The 17,628-nt window shown below is 37.6% G+C and overlaps 2 protein-coding genes across 2 annotated transcripts; one reads left to right on the forward strand and one right to left on the reverse strand.

The window, feature by feature from the left end:
* Positions 1 to 2,211: 2,211 nt before the first annotated feature.
* zc3h12aa (zinc finger CCCH-type containing 12Aa) lies at positions 2,212 to 10,148 on the forward strand. Its single transcript, XM_015034674.1, has 6 exons — positions 2,212 to 2,342; positions 3,839 to 4,286; positions 5,302 to 5,441; positions 7,414 to 7,648; positions 7,801 to 7,907; positions 8,274 to 10,148. The coding sequence occupies exons 2-6, from the start codon at positions 3,916 to 3,918 to the stop codon at positions 9,302 to 9,304; spliced, it is 1,884 nt and encodes a 627-aa protein (XP_014890160.1). The 5' UTR covers positions 2,212 to 2,342; positions 3,839 to 3,915; the 3' UTR covers positions 9,305 to 10,148.
* A 1,391-nt stretch (positions 10,149 to 11,539) lies between these two features.
* Positions 11,540 to 16,699, reverse strand: LOC106948815 (CAP-Gly domain-containing linker protein 1). Its single transcript, XM_015034675.1, has 8 exons — positions 16,499 to 16,699; positions 16,191 to 16,292; positions 16,018 to 16,102; positions 15,524 to 15,708; positions 15,366 to 15,453; positions 15,139 to 15,277; positions 12,980 to 13,219; positions 11,540 to 12,404 (listed from the first exon to the last, which is right to left on the reverse strand). Exons 2-8 carry the CDS (start codon positions 16,263 to 16,265, stop codon positions 12,347 to 12,349), a joined length of 870 nt encoding a protein of 289 aa, XP_014890161.1. The 5' UTR covers positions 16,266 to 16,292; positions 16,499 to 16,699; the 3' UTR covers positions 11,540 to 12,346.
* Between the last annotated feature and the right edge of the window lie 929 nt (positions 16,700 to 17,628).

A 17,628-nucleotide genomic window follows, 5' to 3' on the forward strand; every position in this document is an offset into this window, starting at 1 on the left:
GGACTCCAGCTCTGAGGAACTACAAAGCTGCTATTTTTTATTTTTTTTATTTTTTTTTATCTCCATGGCGTTATCCCAGCCGCATCCAAAAGCTCTCAGCAGCACAATGAGTCTGGCTGAATATTTGATCAACGGTCTCAGGTTTAACAAGCATTGCCAAACAACACCTGCCTGGGAGGAAAAGATATGCATTTGAGCAGGGCATTGCTTCCCTCAAGATGTTAAGGGGGAAAAAAAGTGTTTAATGTTCACAAAGCCCAGTCTGTGAGAAGCTCATCCAATTCTGGGCTCTTGGATTCTGGGCAAGGTTCAAGATTTGCATTTCTGGACAATAGTTTTCCTGATGCCAATAATGCTTCCCAATATAATCTAGACATAAATTACGAAACAATGCACTCAACCACAAGTATGCAATGCTTTTAGAGATTGAATTCAATAAAACGGTAAACAAGTGTCCTTCCCGCCAAATGTCACGGAGCAGATGTTTCTTCATACTGTAATGCTGTTGGAAGGTCTCCCACATGTATGGCCATATGCGATCAATTTCCTTAAAGCAGAGTATTTATCTATTTATATTATTTTATTCACCCTAGGCTGCATTGTTGTGTAAATTAGTTTTAGGTTCGGATTAGGCTCTGAGGGGTTATGATTAGGTTAGGCCTTCAGGTAAAGAACGTAAGTCAGTGTTGTTTTTCCTCTTGAGGTGATGGAAACACATCTGTTTGAGCGTGCATCTGTGCAAGCTCCAATTCATGGCTGCTGTCTGCAGCTCATTGCCCCGTGGTAATATCAGGCCTCGCAGACACCTGGGACCAGCAGCTTGAGGCCTCAGAGAAGGCAACAGCCTGGCAACTGGTCCTGATTACTTTCTCCACTCTCCGGAACTCAACTCAGTGTGAGCCATTAACCAGCTCCACGCAGTGCGAGTCCAACTCAACCATCCCATTAACCCTGCACACAAAGGGTGGTTTACAGAACACACACTCACACACACAGTGCAGAACACTTCACAATTTTATCCGTCGGTGTTCGAGATACTGAGCTGCTTGCAGGCAAGCACTGTTTATTGTTTTAAAAGTAAGAGCATAGAGGATTGTTGTGCGACACCATGAAGCAAGGCTGGCATCTACTGGGCAATTAATATAATAGAAGATTCTATGAGCTGTTAAAGCGTAATGCGGTAACAGCAACTACTGCTACTGCAATAATTAATACGAGAAAATTGCCTTCTTCTTTAGACTTTATCTAATTAATCCTTATTTCTATTTTAAAATTTGTCATTTTAAATTGTAACAGTGTTGTGTATTTTATTTATGCTGTTATTTTTACCTCAGCGGGAGTTGAAATGTATGATTGATCTATAAAATCCATTGATCAAAACGCAAAATAAAATTTTAATGAACCAAAGTAATTTTTTAAAATTATGTTTGAACAACCTGTAAAGAGTAATATTTTATACAATGCAAAATGTGGTCATGCACATCAATTTTTAAAATGAGGGATCATTATTAGATTGTAAATATGTAAATGCAAAATACATTACAACACATAACTTTTACCAGAGTGAGGCCTATATATACAGTGTATTTTATAAATTCTTAGAGATAAAAAAGACTATGTCACGAAGACAAATATAGCCAAATACAAATGATGAAAAGTTGCACATTAATACATTTTATACTTAATTTACTTTGGAGCAGTGTGTGTATTTCGAAATATTTCCTGCACGCGCTTACCTGTTATACTTTTACAGTCCTGTAATTGTTTGTTGTGGCGAGTTTCAACCGCTAGGTGACACCGTTCATCCATAAAGTTCATAATAGTACGATCTGACAGGATTGGATAAGGTGTTCAAAGAATAACCTTAATAATAATAATAAACTTATTATTATTATTATTATTATTATTATTATTATTATTATTATTATTATTATTATTATTATTATTATTGCTGTTGTTGTTGAATATTTTCCATCTAGATTGTTCTTCAATCGGAGTATGTTGTTTTGTGCTTACCTAAATGAATTTGCAGAAGCAAAGGTCTATTTTCCTGTAGACCTGGTTAATGAACTACCTGGGGGGAACATCATGACAAAAAACCTCCTGGAAAAAAATCAAAGTGTAACTGGAAGGTGGGAGGAAAGGGGAAGTCTTCTTTTCTGTCTAATATGCAAATACTTCCTGCCTTTGCATGCCTCAGTTTAGAAGTGGAGGAAGAAAAAAAAACGAAGTGGGCGGTGCCATGAAAAGTGTTAAACTTCACTGTTCTCCGACTAGCAACAGGATTGACTTTAATCTGTTCGTAAATGGAGTACGAAGACACACAGAAACAACCAAAGCAGGTAAGAGGCTGTTTTTCGTCTTCACTGCCAGTATTACTTCACCTGTATGTATGTTAACGGCTGAAAAAGTCCCGTGTTGTCACCTGTGTTTGGTAAAGGTACACACGCCCATTAAGAGCCTTTGGAAAGGGGCCTTTGTTGCACAAATCCAAGTACCTGGCTTCAAATATTAGCTTTTCATTCAAACAGGGTACAATGTCATGTTGATACGCCACATACGGTGCGCCAGAGGAACCACGGGTTAGCCTACTGTTTTGAATATGATCCCGTTTATCAAATCAGAAGGCAAATATCACCAGTAACAGAAAATACAATGCCATTTAACTGTATTTACTCAATCAAATTTAGTTGAGTAGCTTTTTGAAGAAAAAAAAAAACAAACTTGTACACGTACTTTTTACTTTTACTTAAGTATTATTATTCTAAATTATCGCCACTGTAACCTAGGTACAGTTTCTATATACTCTATATACCCATTGCGAGAAACTTCACTGGAAGAAACACGTCTTATCTAAAAGTCCACTAGACACAAACACAGTTTATAGTCAAGTGAGATTTTTATTTTATTTTGTACAATAACGTTGTTCTTTTAATGTTGTTTTCTGTCTGTTGAACCTGATCTGTCACGTGAAAATCAAGAATATACAGTTAACGCATACTGTCAATAGAAGTATTTTATCTAGTTTTAACATATATTGACTACCTAGTTTCTTAAGTTTCATATTTAATAAAGGTTTGAAAAAAAAAATTCTCCTGCCTACATTTATTGTTTTGTAATCATGTTATCTATTTTTTTTATTCATTCATTTTTTGTTGTTGTTTGCTTGTTTGCTTTTTTTGGGGCTTTAACCTACCAGATTTTGCTCAAAACTTTATATTTTTATCTAATGACATCATTTTAAAGAGTTTAATTATATGGTATGATGAATATTAATCAGTTACTCAGTGCTTAAGTAGCTGTTTTACAAAATACTTTTTTACTATTATTTAAACATCAGTGAATGGCAACAGAAATATATATTCTCTCAAAAACAGCATTGACGTACTCATTAGCACATGCTATTTTGCAAAAATTGCAAGAATAAAGACAAGTTGAGACATTGTGCAGGTCTAATCAAAGGTTTAATCTCTTTCAGAACCTGACATCAGTCGTCTCCGTTATGTAAAACTTTTATACTTTTATAAACATGTGATTTTGTAAAGGAAATGTCTTCCAAACCTGTGCTACTCAGCTTGTGCAAATCTGAGTAGCACAGGTTTGCACAGGTTATTTAAAGTAGATTCAATGTGTATTTACCATGATTTAATTAGCTTCTATTTTAAGAGTTTATAATCAGTACTGTAATGAAACTGTGGGAATATTAAAATGTCTACTTTTTGATTTTGTGGTGTTTTGGTGTTTCAGTTAGTAAAGAACTGAAACAAATCACTCCAGACTTTCTTAATATTTAGTTTATTGTGTTAATCTTTATGCAAAATGTATCTTTTTCCATCAGTCAGTTGAAGAATATCACAGTAAAGGAGCAGTGCCTTGCCTCACACATTGCTAAAACGGAGTTCAGGGGCCTTCAGGATGGACCCGGTACTTCCCAGTGACGTTTTTGACTCAGATCTGCTGGAGGCAGAAAGGGAGGAACTCCGGCTTAAAGTGGACTTCTTCAGAAAACTGGGGTACTCCACAGCAGAGGTGAAAGCTGCTCTGAGAAAGCTGGGCCTAAGCACTGACACCAATGCAATGCTCGGGGAGCTTGTGGGCAACAGAACCACCAACACGTCACCCGGTGTTTCCGACAGCGATGATAGGAGCACAGATCCGAAAGACCTGCTGCTGCCTCCCAGTTGGGACATTGGAACCTGCAGAATCACGCCACAACTCGGGGAGCAAAACGGTGCAGACTCGGCGCTGAGACCTATTGTTATTGACGGCAGCAATGTTGCTATGAGGTAATAAAAATCTTAACTTTATCTAGATTAAACACTCACTGATTACGTCGATAAGGTTATATTAATAAGGTTATATTCCCAGTATCAAGTTTTATTCACTTTTGCTTTTGGCGCTATCTAAGATTTTATTGCATAGATCCAACAAGGTGTCTTAAGCACTCCTGATATTTTGGCATCACATAGTTGATGGAGATTTGTAGGCCTGTCCCAATCTCTGTTGGATTTAGGCCTTGTATTGGAAAACCATTGAAGTATATTAGAATAATTTTCATTTTCAACAAACCAATCTGACATTATTTGAGCTTTGTGATTAGGTGAATTACCTGATGAAAGTAGCTATCAGAAGATAGGTACTCTATATTCATAAAGAGATAAACATAGAGATAAGCAATACTAAAAGAAAATACAAATTAAAACGGATACATTTAAGACAATGACAAAAACACAGAACATAATCAACTGGTGTCACAGCAAAATGGAATTGTTTAATATATCTGGGTTAGGAATACATTAAGTTAATGATATGACATTAGCTGATGAAGTGACTGGTGAGTTTAGACCATTACAGAAATAATAGCCATTGCAAAGACAATACTTTACCTTTTGCATCTGAGGACTGTAAGTCACACTTGAAATAACTAAATGTAAATATTTATCAGCTGTTGCTATTAATCATTCAGCTGTGACTTTTTTTCACGAGTTCTTATGGTACTTGATATTTTAATGGGTGTTAGCCACACTGCCTGAGCTTGTTTTGGCAAAAAGCCACTGATACAACATGCAAATTCAGGAGCCCCGCCCCTTCACCGATGTGAAACATAAAGCATATTGTCCTGAATGAATAGGGAAGGGATAGCACACAAGCTCCTTCAGTGAGATCATTCAAAGGCATGCTGTTTTGACACGAATCAACTGAATCTTAACTACTTCCTTCAAGATTCTTTCCACTGAAAAAGCTTTAACTGATTCTCTCCTCTTCCTCCCCACACACCCTTTCTATTATTTTCTTTTACAGTCACGGCAACAAGGAAGTGTTCTCATGCAGGGGCATAGAGTTGGCAGTGGATTTCTTCCTGGACAGAGGTCATAATAACATCACTGTGTTTGTTCCCTCTTGGCGCAAAGAGTTGCCCCGAGCTGATGCCCCTATAACAGGTGAGGACAGGCAGTTGGTTCCCGTCTGGAAGTTAGTTAACCCTTCTCTAACACCTAGGAACTGCTAAAGCCTGTAGCTGTTAGCAATTACATTGGTTGCATTTTTAACATTCGAGACATTCCTCAGCAGCTATCAGTCAGTATGGCTTAGCAAAGCAAGGAAGACACAATCTCTTTCTAGCACACAACATATAATCAGCACACAACATATAATCTAAATTGTCCATCCATGGGTAAAATTGCATTTTCTACCACAATCAAAACAGAAATAACTTGAAAGATTACAAAAAGTTTAATCAAAGAACATCTTTTTCTGTGTGGTTCAGTTTAAAATGTTTTCACTTTAGCCTTAGAGTTTGGGCCTCAACATGTTTTAACAAGCTTCTTTTGCTCAGTGGGATTGTGTGAGATGTGTGTGGAGAAAGAGGGGGAAAAAAAAGAAACACTCAGATCATTGTCTTCAGTCATCAGTTTTAGAAAACAAAAAAAAATTATCCCAGACAAGCAAAGCACAGAATGTAGCTGCCGCATAAAGCAACAAAAACTAATGGGAAGGAAATAGGAGGTGTGGTAAAGTGGGGTTGTTTTTACCTAGCTGTTTGAATATGACTTCCACTTCAGTCTGTTCCTTTATTGTAGCTATAGGCATTGCATCATTCTTTATCGGTATGCTGGAGGTACAGTTTTACATCACTCATGTGATATACTATGAGACAAGACTGTCATTTGTAATAATAAGCTAAAAGAAATAGATTTGGTAAAACCAACGTTGCTTACTCTTTAGGATCATTTGTTTTACATTACATAGTTGAACTACATATAAAATCTAGTTATTGACTCACTAAGATTTTATGTCACAAATACAGATTTGTGACATAATCTAGCTTGATTTAATATCTTTTATTCCATAAAACTGAGTAAGCTTCTCGATGATATTGCTTCACTTTAAGGCTCTTGTGATTTTGGTATCTGCTCATCTGGGGTGGAGCAATCCAAAGGTTCTATTTCAGTCTCAGAATAAGGAAGTAAAAATAAGCCCATAGCCACCCTTGGGAAAGTCCCATCTGGAACTTTGTGTTTTATTTTTCCTCCACACCCACTGTAGTTTGTTTATAGAGTGTCAACAACCATCTCAGCAATAGGTCAAATGAAAACAGCCTCCTGGACCTACAAAAACACCTGCATGAAAAAGTGCCAAATGGCTAAACATTACTCAACCAGTTTCCTGGTTTGTTGGTTAGCTTCACAGGTCATTTCACTTGACTTTCTAACTTGTTTAATCAGTTTCTGTGATTATACTAATGTTTAATTTGCCTACCATAGAAGTCAATAATACAATATATTATGGGAATTGTGGGAACTATATTAGTTTTGGTTATGAAATCTACTTTTCTTGGTAGTATTTGGTTTCTGTAAACTACTGCACATTTCTCGAATGCTTATTGCATTTTTAAAGCCGTGTGTTTTCGTGGCAGCCTCCTCTTCCATGAATTTTGAAAACAATAACAAGGTACAGAAGTTTGAATTCAATGTGTATTTGTCTTTATTCAGCACAAGGTCAAAAAATACAAACGGGCTCAAATCTATACATTCACCTTTCCAATATTAGGTTCAGTCGCTCTTAGCAAGTTCCAGAGAGATGGCACACATAAAATATTTAGCCATTGCTTCTCTGGGATCTTCACCGTATTCCAAAAAAATGCTTGGATTCATTTACGTTAATGGGTTTGATACCTCAACTTTAAGACATAACTTAAAGAGTAGTAATTCACTGAAAGTAATGTTAGCTGCAGTTTCTGTATGTGAGTCTACGTGTATAATTTAGACACTGTGGATCAGAAAACACAATAAATACAGACCTAATTCATGTTTTAAAGTCTGACTAAAGAAATGTAAGATGTACAATTCTGACCAATATTGTAAAAAGGACTAAAAACACATTTGACTGACTTGTTACCTTTCCTCTTTTCAGATCAACACATTCTGTTGGAGCTTGAAAAACGGAAAATAGTGGCCTTCACCCCTTCCCGCCGGGTTGGTGGCAAGCGAGTGGTTTGCTATGATGACCGCTTCATTATCAAACTGGCGCATGATTCAGATGGCATAATTGTGTCCAACGACACCTACCGTGACCTTCAAGGAGAAAAACCTGAGTGGAAGAAATGCATTGAGGAGAGGCTCCTCATGTACTCATTTGTGAATGACAAGTAAGGAGAACGTCCCAGGTCTTTTTTTACAGTGCCGCTGTTTAATAAAGGGCTGCTGCTGCTGCATTAGAGGCACACCTTCTAGCTTATTGAAATTTTGTGAAGGACCTTCTTTGAAGTAGCGTTGTCTTTATTCTTGTCTCTTTTTACAGGTTCATGCCTCCAGATGACCCTTTAGGTCGACATGGACCTAACCTCGACAACTTTCTCCGGAAAAAGCCCCTCCCTGTGGAGCAGAAAAAACTGCCCTGTCCATATGGTAAGGAATTATTGCCTCAGCGAACAGATATTTTATTTCATAAAGGAATCCCTTGGCTAGTGTTTTCGCTCTCAAATTTAGACAAACAATGAAAACACAACTGGATAATTAGGCAGGGGTTTCAAATTTATAAAGTGCGTTGATGAAGAAGCACCTTATTCATTTTATTCATAAAAGTAAAATTTTTATGAATAAGATAAATAAATCCCATATATATATTTTTTTAGAATAAATTGGCAAAACAACAACAACAATCTATAAGTTGTAAATTAAGCTGATAGCTTCAAATATGTTTCTGCAGTTTCCACTTTATGACAGAAGATTATGGTGATAATTAGATCGTGCGTTTATATGAATGTCTTTCAGATAAAAAGTGCACTTATGGCATGAAGTGCAAGTACTACCATCCTGAGCGGGCAAACCACTCCTACCTGTCCTTGGCTGATGAACTGAGAGAGAAAGCACAAATTTCTTTTGTAAAAGAAGAGAGAAAGGCAAAATCATCAGTCAGCTATCCTCAATCTGAACCTGAGCCTTCTCATCCTCGACACACACATCTCCCTTGGGATCAGCAGATTTCCTCAGTTCCTGGTCACGTTAGTGAAAATAAACTACTGCTCTGGGAAAACTTCAGGAAAAGCCCCAACCAAATGCCGTCTTCATCAAACGGAGGAAAGTGTCAAGAAGACTATCCCCCGTCATACTATATGCTGAATCATTATTATCCTAATATGTCTCGGGAATATTTTGACTCTGGTTTTGGTTCGAGTGAGAGCTACTACTCTGACTTGCCGCCATCCCTGAGCAGCACCCACAGACTTGGTCCTCAGCATCAAAGCACCCTCCCCGGGCTCCAACGTTCCCCAGTTCACATGGAGAACTGCAATACCAGTCATTGTGGCAAATACCATTCCTACCCGCATCAGCGACATCACAGCAACATCGATTGCTGCAGTCAACCCATCTATGACACCTACAATCCAAATATGTTCCCACACGGTGTACATCAGCAACGGAGCCTGCCTGCCCATTTCCATAACACTGCGACCCCCCAACTCCATCATAATTACTGGTCAGATCCCTTTCAGGGTGCGCCACCAGCCAGGTCCTCATGCCCCGCCCCCTCCTTGGCCTACCCTTCACACTGCCACAGCTCCTGTTGCTCCTATGAGAATCACCAGTACCAAACCTGGGGCCAGCAACAACAGCAACCGCCGCTGCCGCCGCCGGCTCCTGCTGCATTCAAGCAAAATAGGTCAGAAATGCGCAAGAAACTGCACGCCATCTTCAACCCAAACCAAGTGGATAGGGTCATGGAGATGTTCCCGGAACTGATGGATGCTGAAGTTTTGGCTGCAGAGATACTGAACATGAAAGCTCAGGGGATGATATTCTGATCATGGTTCTGCTCTCTTTGATCTGGAATATCAAAATATTTAGGACAATTTCAGTGAAGGCTGCAACAAAGTTAACAGAAAAAAAATACGATCTGAATATGATGGTGTCATCATGCCCACGTAGAACCACATCGATGTTTTTTATGGCAACCATCACAATGAGGTGTGTTCGGGTTAAACACAAAAACACGTTGATTGATTTGAACCTCTAGATAGATGGACACATGTACTGAGAACTGATGAATGCCCACAGAGATAGATTAAGTTAATTAACTGAAATAGAGAAACCGTTAACACATTAATCTCGTACTAAAATAATCAGTAGCTGCAGCTGTGTGTCAGAGAGTATTTGAAAATGTGTTTTTCAGGGAACTAATATAAAATATATTGTAGCGATGCCTCATTCTATATGCTTTCTATTATGCTACTGAAATATTTATGAAAATTGAACTTTTGCTGCGTTGTATGTACGACATTGTTGTCAAATGTAACTTTACCATTCAATTTTTGGATGGAATGTGCCTCTAGACCAAAGATGACTTCAGGAGTTTTGACTGTTGATGCATATTGTGTCAAATATTATTTTAAGTTCTCGTGCTGTATTAAAAGTTTTATGCTTTTGCTTTCGCTGTAGTTCTCCGAAACAGTCTGCTCTTCCAGTATTATCCCACAAGGAAGCCAAGCAGAGGTGACTTTTAAAAACACTTCACCTGAATTAAAAGGAATTTACCAAGTACGCTTTTCCCGTTCCTGTAAATGTGCATCATTTCCATGAAACGCGTACTGGCAAAAATGTAATTTATGTTTTTAAGTGAATATTTTAATAAAGATAGAAATAAAAATATAATTCAACATATATTTGAATGAGTGAGTGTGATTGTCTTGGAGAAAAGAGTAAGGCAAACAAGCTGAAACAAATTTTACCTTTCAACTACATTTAAATGCTTTCACCAAGTTCCTTGAAATTAATCTTTCTGGACTGAGATTGAGTCAGTGGTCTCATATCTCATGCCAGCAACGCCCTGGATTTTCAAAATGTAAATGCTTTAAAGACTCTTAAAGTGTTATGCTAAATTCTGATGAATTTAGAAATTCATCAGAATGAATAATCAAATTAATTAATCTATGATATTTAACTTTTAATAGTATTTAGCATGTTAAACCTGGGGCTGTCTTTTATTAAGCAGAATTGGGATCATTAATGTTAGTCCGGTTCAGCCTGGAGTCAGGACTTCAACCTTCTATTTTAGCAGTGGATAAATTATTCTACTTAGATTTTTACCATGAGTTGATGTATAGCCCGTGCTAGATCAAAATTAAAGGCATCGATCAGATTATCTTAAAGTGGCGTTCTCTTGATTGGTTAGTTGATTAGAGGAAATGTTCTTGACTTCTTCAACTTTAAAAAATGCTCTCTAGTTACATTACAAGAGGAGACGCTAATATCTTTAAACAACTCTAAGCTTTAAACTTAAAATATTATCCAGTCAGAGGAAGTATCTGATGCAAATGAAAGAATGTTAAAATCAAGGAAACAACTTTATATTGTTCAGACAAAATGATTTTACTGTCCATTTCACTGCACACTACAGTTGTAAAAGATAGTTACTCTATCAAAATACCTAACACCTGCAGTTTACAAAGCATGAGACATGGGAGGTTTGTAAGAAGAGCTATATTTTGTTAGGAAGCGCTTTACCTCTGGCTCTAAAATAAATAAGGAAGATTCCGATTTCTACTGCATCCAAGTTATTTACTAATTATATCACTTAGTACAACGCCACTTCAAGAAATCTGAACTGGCACTTTGATTAAATCGTCAAGCTTTTCTATTTTTGTTTTTAATTTGTTTGTGGATTTCTTCTTCGCTGGTGGCAGAGCAACCACAATATTACTAGAGTTTTGCTGTATATAAGCCAAACAGTCTGTGAGCACAAACACAAAAATGCAAAGAAATATTTCAGGAATCAAATACATATCTGTTTTCTGTAAGAAATAATTCCTGTTTGATGTCTGAGTCACGTTTCCCAAGTTTATATCATGTCAAAATCTTTTAATTGTCGTTTCATAACTATTTTGACTGTTTCAGAGATTTGAAACATGCACCACCCATAGGTAGTCAAAATAAGGAGTGTGTATTATCAGTGTAATTATAACCTTACCAGGATACAACATTGACCAAATGTAGATAATGTAATAATGCAAGTTTTATAAGTATTATTTGCAACTAATCCGTTTCTTACGTACTTTATTTAGAGTCAAAGCAAGATGTGAAGAAAGAAAATGCGACCTAGATATTCAATTACCAACAATATGATATTTTGAGCTGTCATAAAATATAAGGCAGTTTTCCAGCAGCACTTGCAAAGAGACTTTATTTCTTAACACTTCTCAATATGTGTCAGTGTCTTACATAATATAGTCAATCTGAATAAATAAATAAATAAGCAGTACTTGGTCATTTAAAAATACAGTGATTGTCTTTTCTTCAAATAAATATGTTTACTCGTTTTTGCTTTTACCTGGACAAATATTCACAACAAAGAATATTTTCAGATGCAAAGTAGTTTAAAAGACATGCCGTTATTCATCTGTAGGTTTAGTGTGGCCTCGTCATTAAGAAACTCTAAGCATGACATTACTTTTTGGTAAAGTTGTTTTTATTTTGTTGCTTGCTTTGCAGCTAATCTCTAAGACATAGCAATCTGTAGAAAAAATAAAAAATGACTTGTTGTATAGACATTTTATTTTATCTCAACCTTTCAAATTCCCCTTTGAACCTTAGGGGATACTGTACATATTGCCTTGAAACCTTAATTCTTTAAATAAATAAAAAAATTAAAAAAAAAGTTGCTTTACATGAAAAAATCATTGATTTCATGTCTGTCCACAAAAAGTCACACATTGGCTGTCTTACATGGGGTATAAGACATACTTGGTAATTTGAGAGAGATATTTATGTCAGATATTTATGACATGAATTTTCTTCATATAGCAAGTTTACTATTGTGCCTAATGTTCTGCCTGATCCACAGGATTCTTTTATTCCCAGGCCATCAACAACTTGTGGAATGGCACAAAGGCACCATGTCCCGGTTTGCTGCCAAGAAAATGAAATTACATTTAGATACATGACTGGAAATGTAGTTTCACAAGCAAAAACACATGACAACCTCTCAAACACGTGCTTAACCTTCTGCACATGTATTGAGCTACTTCTGTTTAAATTATCTGAGTAGTCATAGAGGAAATACGTTCAGAAATTCCCTTTTGCTTTGTTTGTCACTCAAATCAGACATTCTCATGACTCACCTTTTAAACCTTGTAGTCTGAACCTGCTCAGCAGGCTTTAAGACTGCTAACTGAGGTCAGCAAGTTAGGGAAAATGAAGGTGTATGAAAGGTAGAGTTTAGCTATTTTTGTTTTAGTATTAGGAAACAATAGAAGACTAATCGTCAAATAAACCAAAGCATATTCATTTAAAAGTGGTGGGTTTACTTCCAAAGAAGCTGTGATATGATCATGTTATAAAGCACAGCTGAGAACCTTCTAGTTGGCAAAACAGACTTGCAGCATCGCACTTAAATTCTTCAGATAAAACACACAAAATATACCCACAAGGTACTTGATGTATTTATGGGGAAATTGATATTAGTTACCATTGATATTAGTTACCATTCAAAGTAGGTATGTCCATTATGACTGCCGTCACACAGTGATGCATCATGGCTCTGCAGTTCCACGCCAAGGTAGAGCTCTGGCTCCCCCTGCAGGTTCCCCAAGAAACGAACTGTTCCTGTGCTGATCCGGCCAGATGGCAGCATGATCCTAACCCGATGGCCCAGTTGCAAGTCCATGGGTGAGTGGGGGACAAAAACCCGATGTGGGCCAGGAGACGTTTTCCAGGATCGCACACTTCAGAAGGGAAAAAAATAAGTTAGTTCTATATCAAAAACTGAGGTTCATTAGTTTTTTTTTCTCACTAAATTTGTAGTCTGATCTGCATAATTTTTGTTTTTGTGTAGATAAAAACAATGCTTTGATTAAAAAAAATTTATATATGTATTTTAATTTATTTTGTCACATTAAGTGATTTGTAGAGGAAAAGCATTTTCCGTGTGAAATTGACATTCTGTTAATTGTCCTAACTGAAGAAGACACTGAATGGGAATGGATATGGTCAAAAACAGTACTCGGGTCAGCAGTGGTGTTTAAACAGAGTTCAGTTGTCCCAATAAGTGTTGCCAGATTGGGTGGGTAACCTCCCAGTTGCTTCTTATGGGCTAGAAAAAACAACTTTAGGTGGATTGTTAACATTTGAGGAACTTTTCACATTTGGCAGGCTTTTTGAAAGCATTCATATGAAAATTCCATCAAATTGTTTGTCATTGTGTGGCAGAAAAGCACAAACTTGTTAATTTTATTCAAACATGTTCTTGCTCTCATTTTATTAATTTATTTATTTTTGAAATGTCTACATTCTGTCAAATATGACATCATCATTGATTGATAGTTACTGGTCAATCAAGCGTCGCTATGAAATGTATTAGTGAAATGTATGTATGAAATGTATTAGTCAACTGTAAGGAATTTCACTAAGCTACACTGAGGTGTGTTGGCTTGATGTTCAAAGGAAGCATCATGCTGAAGTGGGAAAAGTGCTAAACTTATCCTAAGGACATGGAGGCTGATTTGGAGATAAAATTGTGGATTGCACCTCTCCCAGAGGATTCTAAAGGTTAATGCAAACAACCCAAATCTGACTTGCAAAAGGGTAAGCAGGATATTCAGGTTTAGTCAGGGCTACAAGATTGACATGTGGATTGGTAGACCATCAAGTATAACCAGATTTACAAGGACAAACAAGACTCAAATTTATTGCAAAATGATTTACAAGTAGAACAGTAAGAAGATAAGATGTATAATTAAAAATTGCAGCATTTAGGGTAGCATCAGCCAACAACACGGTTGCTGCACTGAGTTTCCCCACTATTACTGTTTTGAAAAGAATAGTTTGGAGAAATTCCCGAAGCAGATTTAATGCATACTGCTGATGTTGCTACTGCACCACACCCCCCGTTGTCCCGTACTGCCTTTGTGGTATTTTTTGTAAATGTGCAGCTGTGCTGGATAATGAGGTTCCCACTTGTGACTTATGAACTGGTAGAAGGAGCTCTGAGGCGACTCATCTTCCCAAGTTTGTGACAGAAATGTTTTGTGAAACAGCCTTGAGTTTTCCACTTTAAATTTTTACTCCAGTTGCTCTTCCTGCCAATTTATCCAACTTGAAATGTGGTAGTTACAACTGAGTAGACATGAAAAGCACAATTTAACCACATTCCCCAGATAGACATGCTGGGTCATGGATAAGAGCCTAATTTTAGTCAGAAAAACTGAAAATGTCCAAGTTTTTTGTCTTCTTGTTTTAAAATGCCTAGTAATAGTAGGTGTTACTCAAATGTTTTCTAACCTTCCTAATCAGTGATCATCAGTTAGCTCAAATGATGCTTGCTGCTTCTGCCACAATATTTTAACACAAAAACCTACAAAACTCATCTTATCTTATTTTATGTCTTATTACAACAAACAATCCAAAACTTCAATTGACTCCATCATACAGTCTGATTTTTTTTCCCAGAAGTTGGTGTGAAGACTTTAGGCAGAAGGAACCCCAGTAGAACAATTACATCTAAGAAGTTTCAGAATCTATTATCACAATTTAAATCAAGTGGAAGTGAAATAGGTTCATGTCTCTCAGTATTTATCACATAGGCAACTCAGTCATAAAGGTTTTCTTTTACTGACATGCTGGCCTACCCAATTAATGACTGTACCTTGAGGCTGAAGATAAGGAAGAAGAAGATCTTGAGCTCTGTGGGGTTGACAAGGATCCCTGGCTCCCTGGTAAACTGCACGAATGGCTGCCACTTCTTGATGACGCTTTGGATCTTCTTCTGCGTTGGCAGAAACCACCTGCTCATCAGAGATAGCTGTTGGTGTCATTTCCTACTAACAGTTGTCACAGTTGCTCAGTTGCTTTAATGTGATGGCTCTGATTTACTTGACTGCTCGTCCAAATCATCTCCATTGTCTCTCTGCTCCTCACAAGTCCCCACCTTCAGCAGTATCTCAGCCTCCTCAGAGAAAACCTGAGGAAAACCATCATCAGAATCATCACCACAAACTTAACAACCCCTGCAAACATTTTTGCAAACACACCTGATTACGCAGTTCCTCCTGTTGCCTTTGCAGCTCTGAAAATCTCTTCTCCCATGATGCTCTCTCGCAGGCGATCCTGGTCTTGATGGACAGGATATCTCTCTCGGTTTTGGTCACTCGTTTGTGGAGTGCGTTAACGCGGTCGGGGCTGCCTGGGATGGCTGCGGTCACCTTGCTTTCATAAGCTATTATATGACAACAAATATTAAAAATGTACTTCCATGAGTCTGACAGATGAAAAAATGATCTAAAGATCAAAGACTATTTTGCAGTAACTTTTAGAAATAATAAAACACATTTAAGAAAAATATTGGGATCTTAATATTACCTTGCTTCTTTTTTTAAATAAACAGCTTTTAACATGGAATTCAAACTCTGGTGACATTATCAAATAAAATAATGCTCATAGTCCTCATAGTCCTCATAATAACAGTGAGGACTTGTTCTTGTTCTTGCGTGTTAGATGAAAGTGTTGTACCTCATCAAATCCTTACCCACATGTCGTGTCACCTGTCTGCTTTTCTCCTCTATGATGTGTGCTTCCCTTGGTAAGAATTTAATTGCATTGTATGGACAGATCTGCAGAGCAAATGAGTGCCAAGCATTATACAAGTACTGTCGAAAGACATCGTTGTAAACTCACCAATAGATCTATACAACAACTCACCCATAGAAACCGGCATGTGCAGAGAATCCCCTTGTATGTCCATGTAAAGAACGTCTGTAGGATGTACGCTGTCATGTTTTTTTCCACTCACATAATTCGGCTCTAATCAGATAACAAACAAATCAACTGCTTGTATTTATTTTGTGTATCAAAACTCCTAGTAGAATAAAGTGCACCCGGTTTAAGAATTTTGTAACTATACAAGATTATACTAAACCAGGTTAGTTCATCTGTCGTAACATGCTATGGTGGGGACCTACTCTGCAGTGCTCACAAATTTGCCATTTTAAAATGTACACAACACTCACGTTTTTCAGTGGTTCATCTGTATGTTGAAAAGAGAATCCAAAGTGAGGTCACATGTAGATAATATCTTCCATTTAGCTTCTATTGCAGGTCTCTGATAAACATTAATGTGGTGTGTAAGGCTCATTGACCTGTTGCTATGCGCCAGCTTTGCATGAACAGCACTTGACGACTGCTGGGTAGGTAAATCTCACCTAATCTTCTTAGTCATGCAATTACACAGTCCGGTTGCAGCCTGGCTTCCTAATTTGGTCTGCTGAGCCTAATAGTGTATATAAACAGTGAGAGGAAACCCTCCGGTGCAACTAGTGTCCATGTACATCCACTCTGTTCTTTGGCATACTGAGCAACTCAATGCACAGATTGTTTTTGTGGATCCCTTAGTGGGGTTGGGAGGTGCTGGTGCCTATCCCAGCTAAAGTTCAGGGTGAGAGGCGGGGTACAGGACAGGTCGCCAGTCTGTTGCAGGGCAACACAGAGACAGACAGGACAACCATGCACACACACACTCACACCTAAGGACAATTTAGAGCAGTGGTCCCCAAACTACGGCCCGCGGGCCGAATCCGGCCCGGATCCGGCCCGCCTCCACATTTGGTCCAGCCCCCTGAACAATGCCAGAGAGCATTTAGGTTTTTTTTCATACATCGTATTTTCCAGACTATAACCCGCTTATATGTGGATTTTTCTTCAACCACCAGGGGGCTCTTTAGCAGGAAGTGAATCATTGGAAGTCAAAATTGGAAATCAAAGAAGAAAGTGCCCATTAAAATGGAATTAGGTTTTAATAGGGAATTGAAATTTGAGAATATTGTTGATCAGTTAAATAGCATTGAGGGGAAAAAGAAGATTTTTCAGGTTTTTTAAAATAATAATAATAAGAAGAAGGAAAGCACCTATTTTCATTTAACACATGCTAGGACACGAAGGATCAGCACTTTTACTGTTACAGTTACCGTTCAGAAACTACCGTAATCAGTTCAGTTAAATCTAAACTTGGCAACGTTTTCTTTTGCAACCGTAATAAATGTGATATTCAATTGACCTGTTATTACTCAGATTTTGGGTGTCCGCCCCTTTCTGGTGGTGCAGCATCATTGTGGAAAATCTAGAGCGGAAGAGATATCTGCGG

The sequence above is a fragment of the Poecilia latipinna genome, unplaced genomic scaffold (assembly GCF_001443285.1).
Source record: "Poecilia latipinna isolate Pla-1442-1.1 unplaced genomic scaffold, P_latipinna-1.0 Scaffold308, whole genome shotgun sequence".
Lineage (NCBI taxonomy): Eukaryota > Metazoa > Chordata > Actinopteri > Cyprinodontiformes > Poeciliidae > Poecilia > Poecilia latipinna.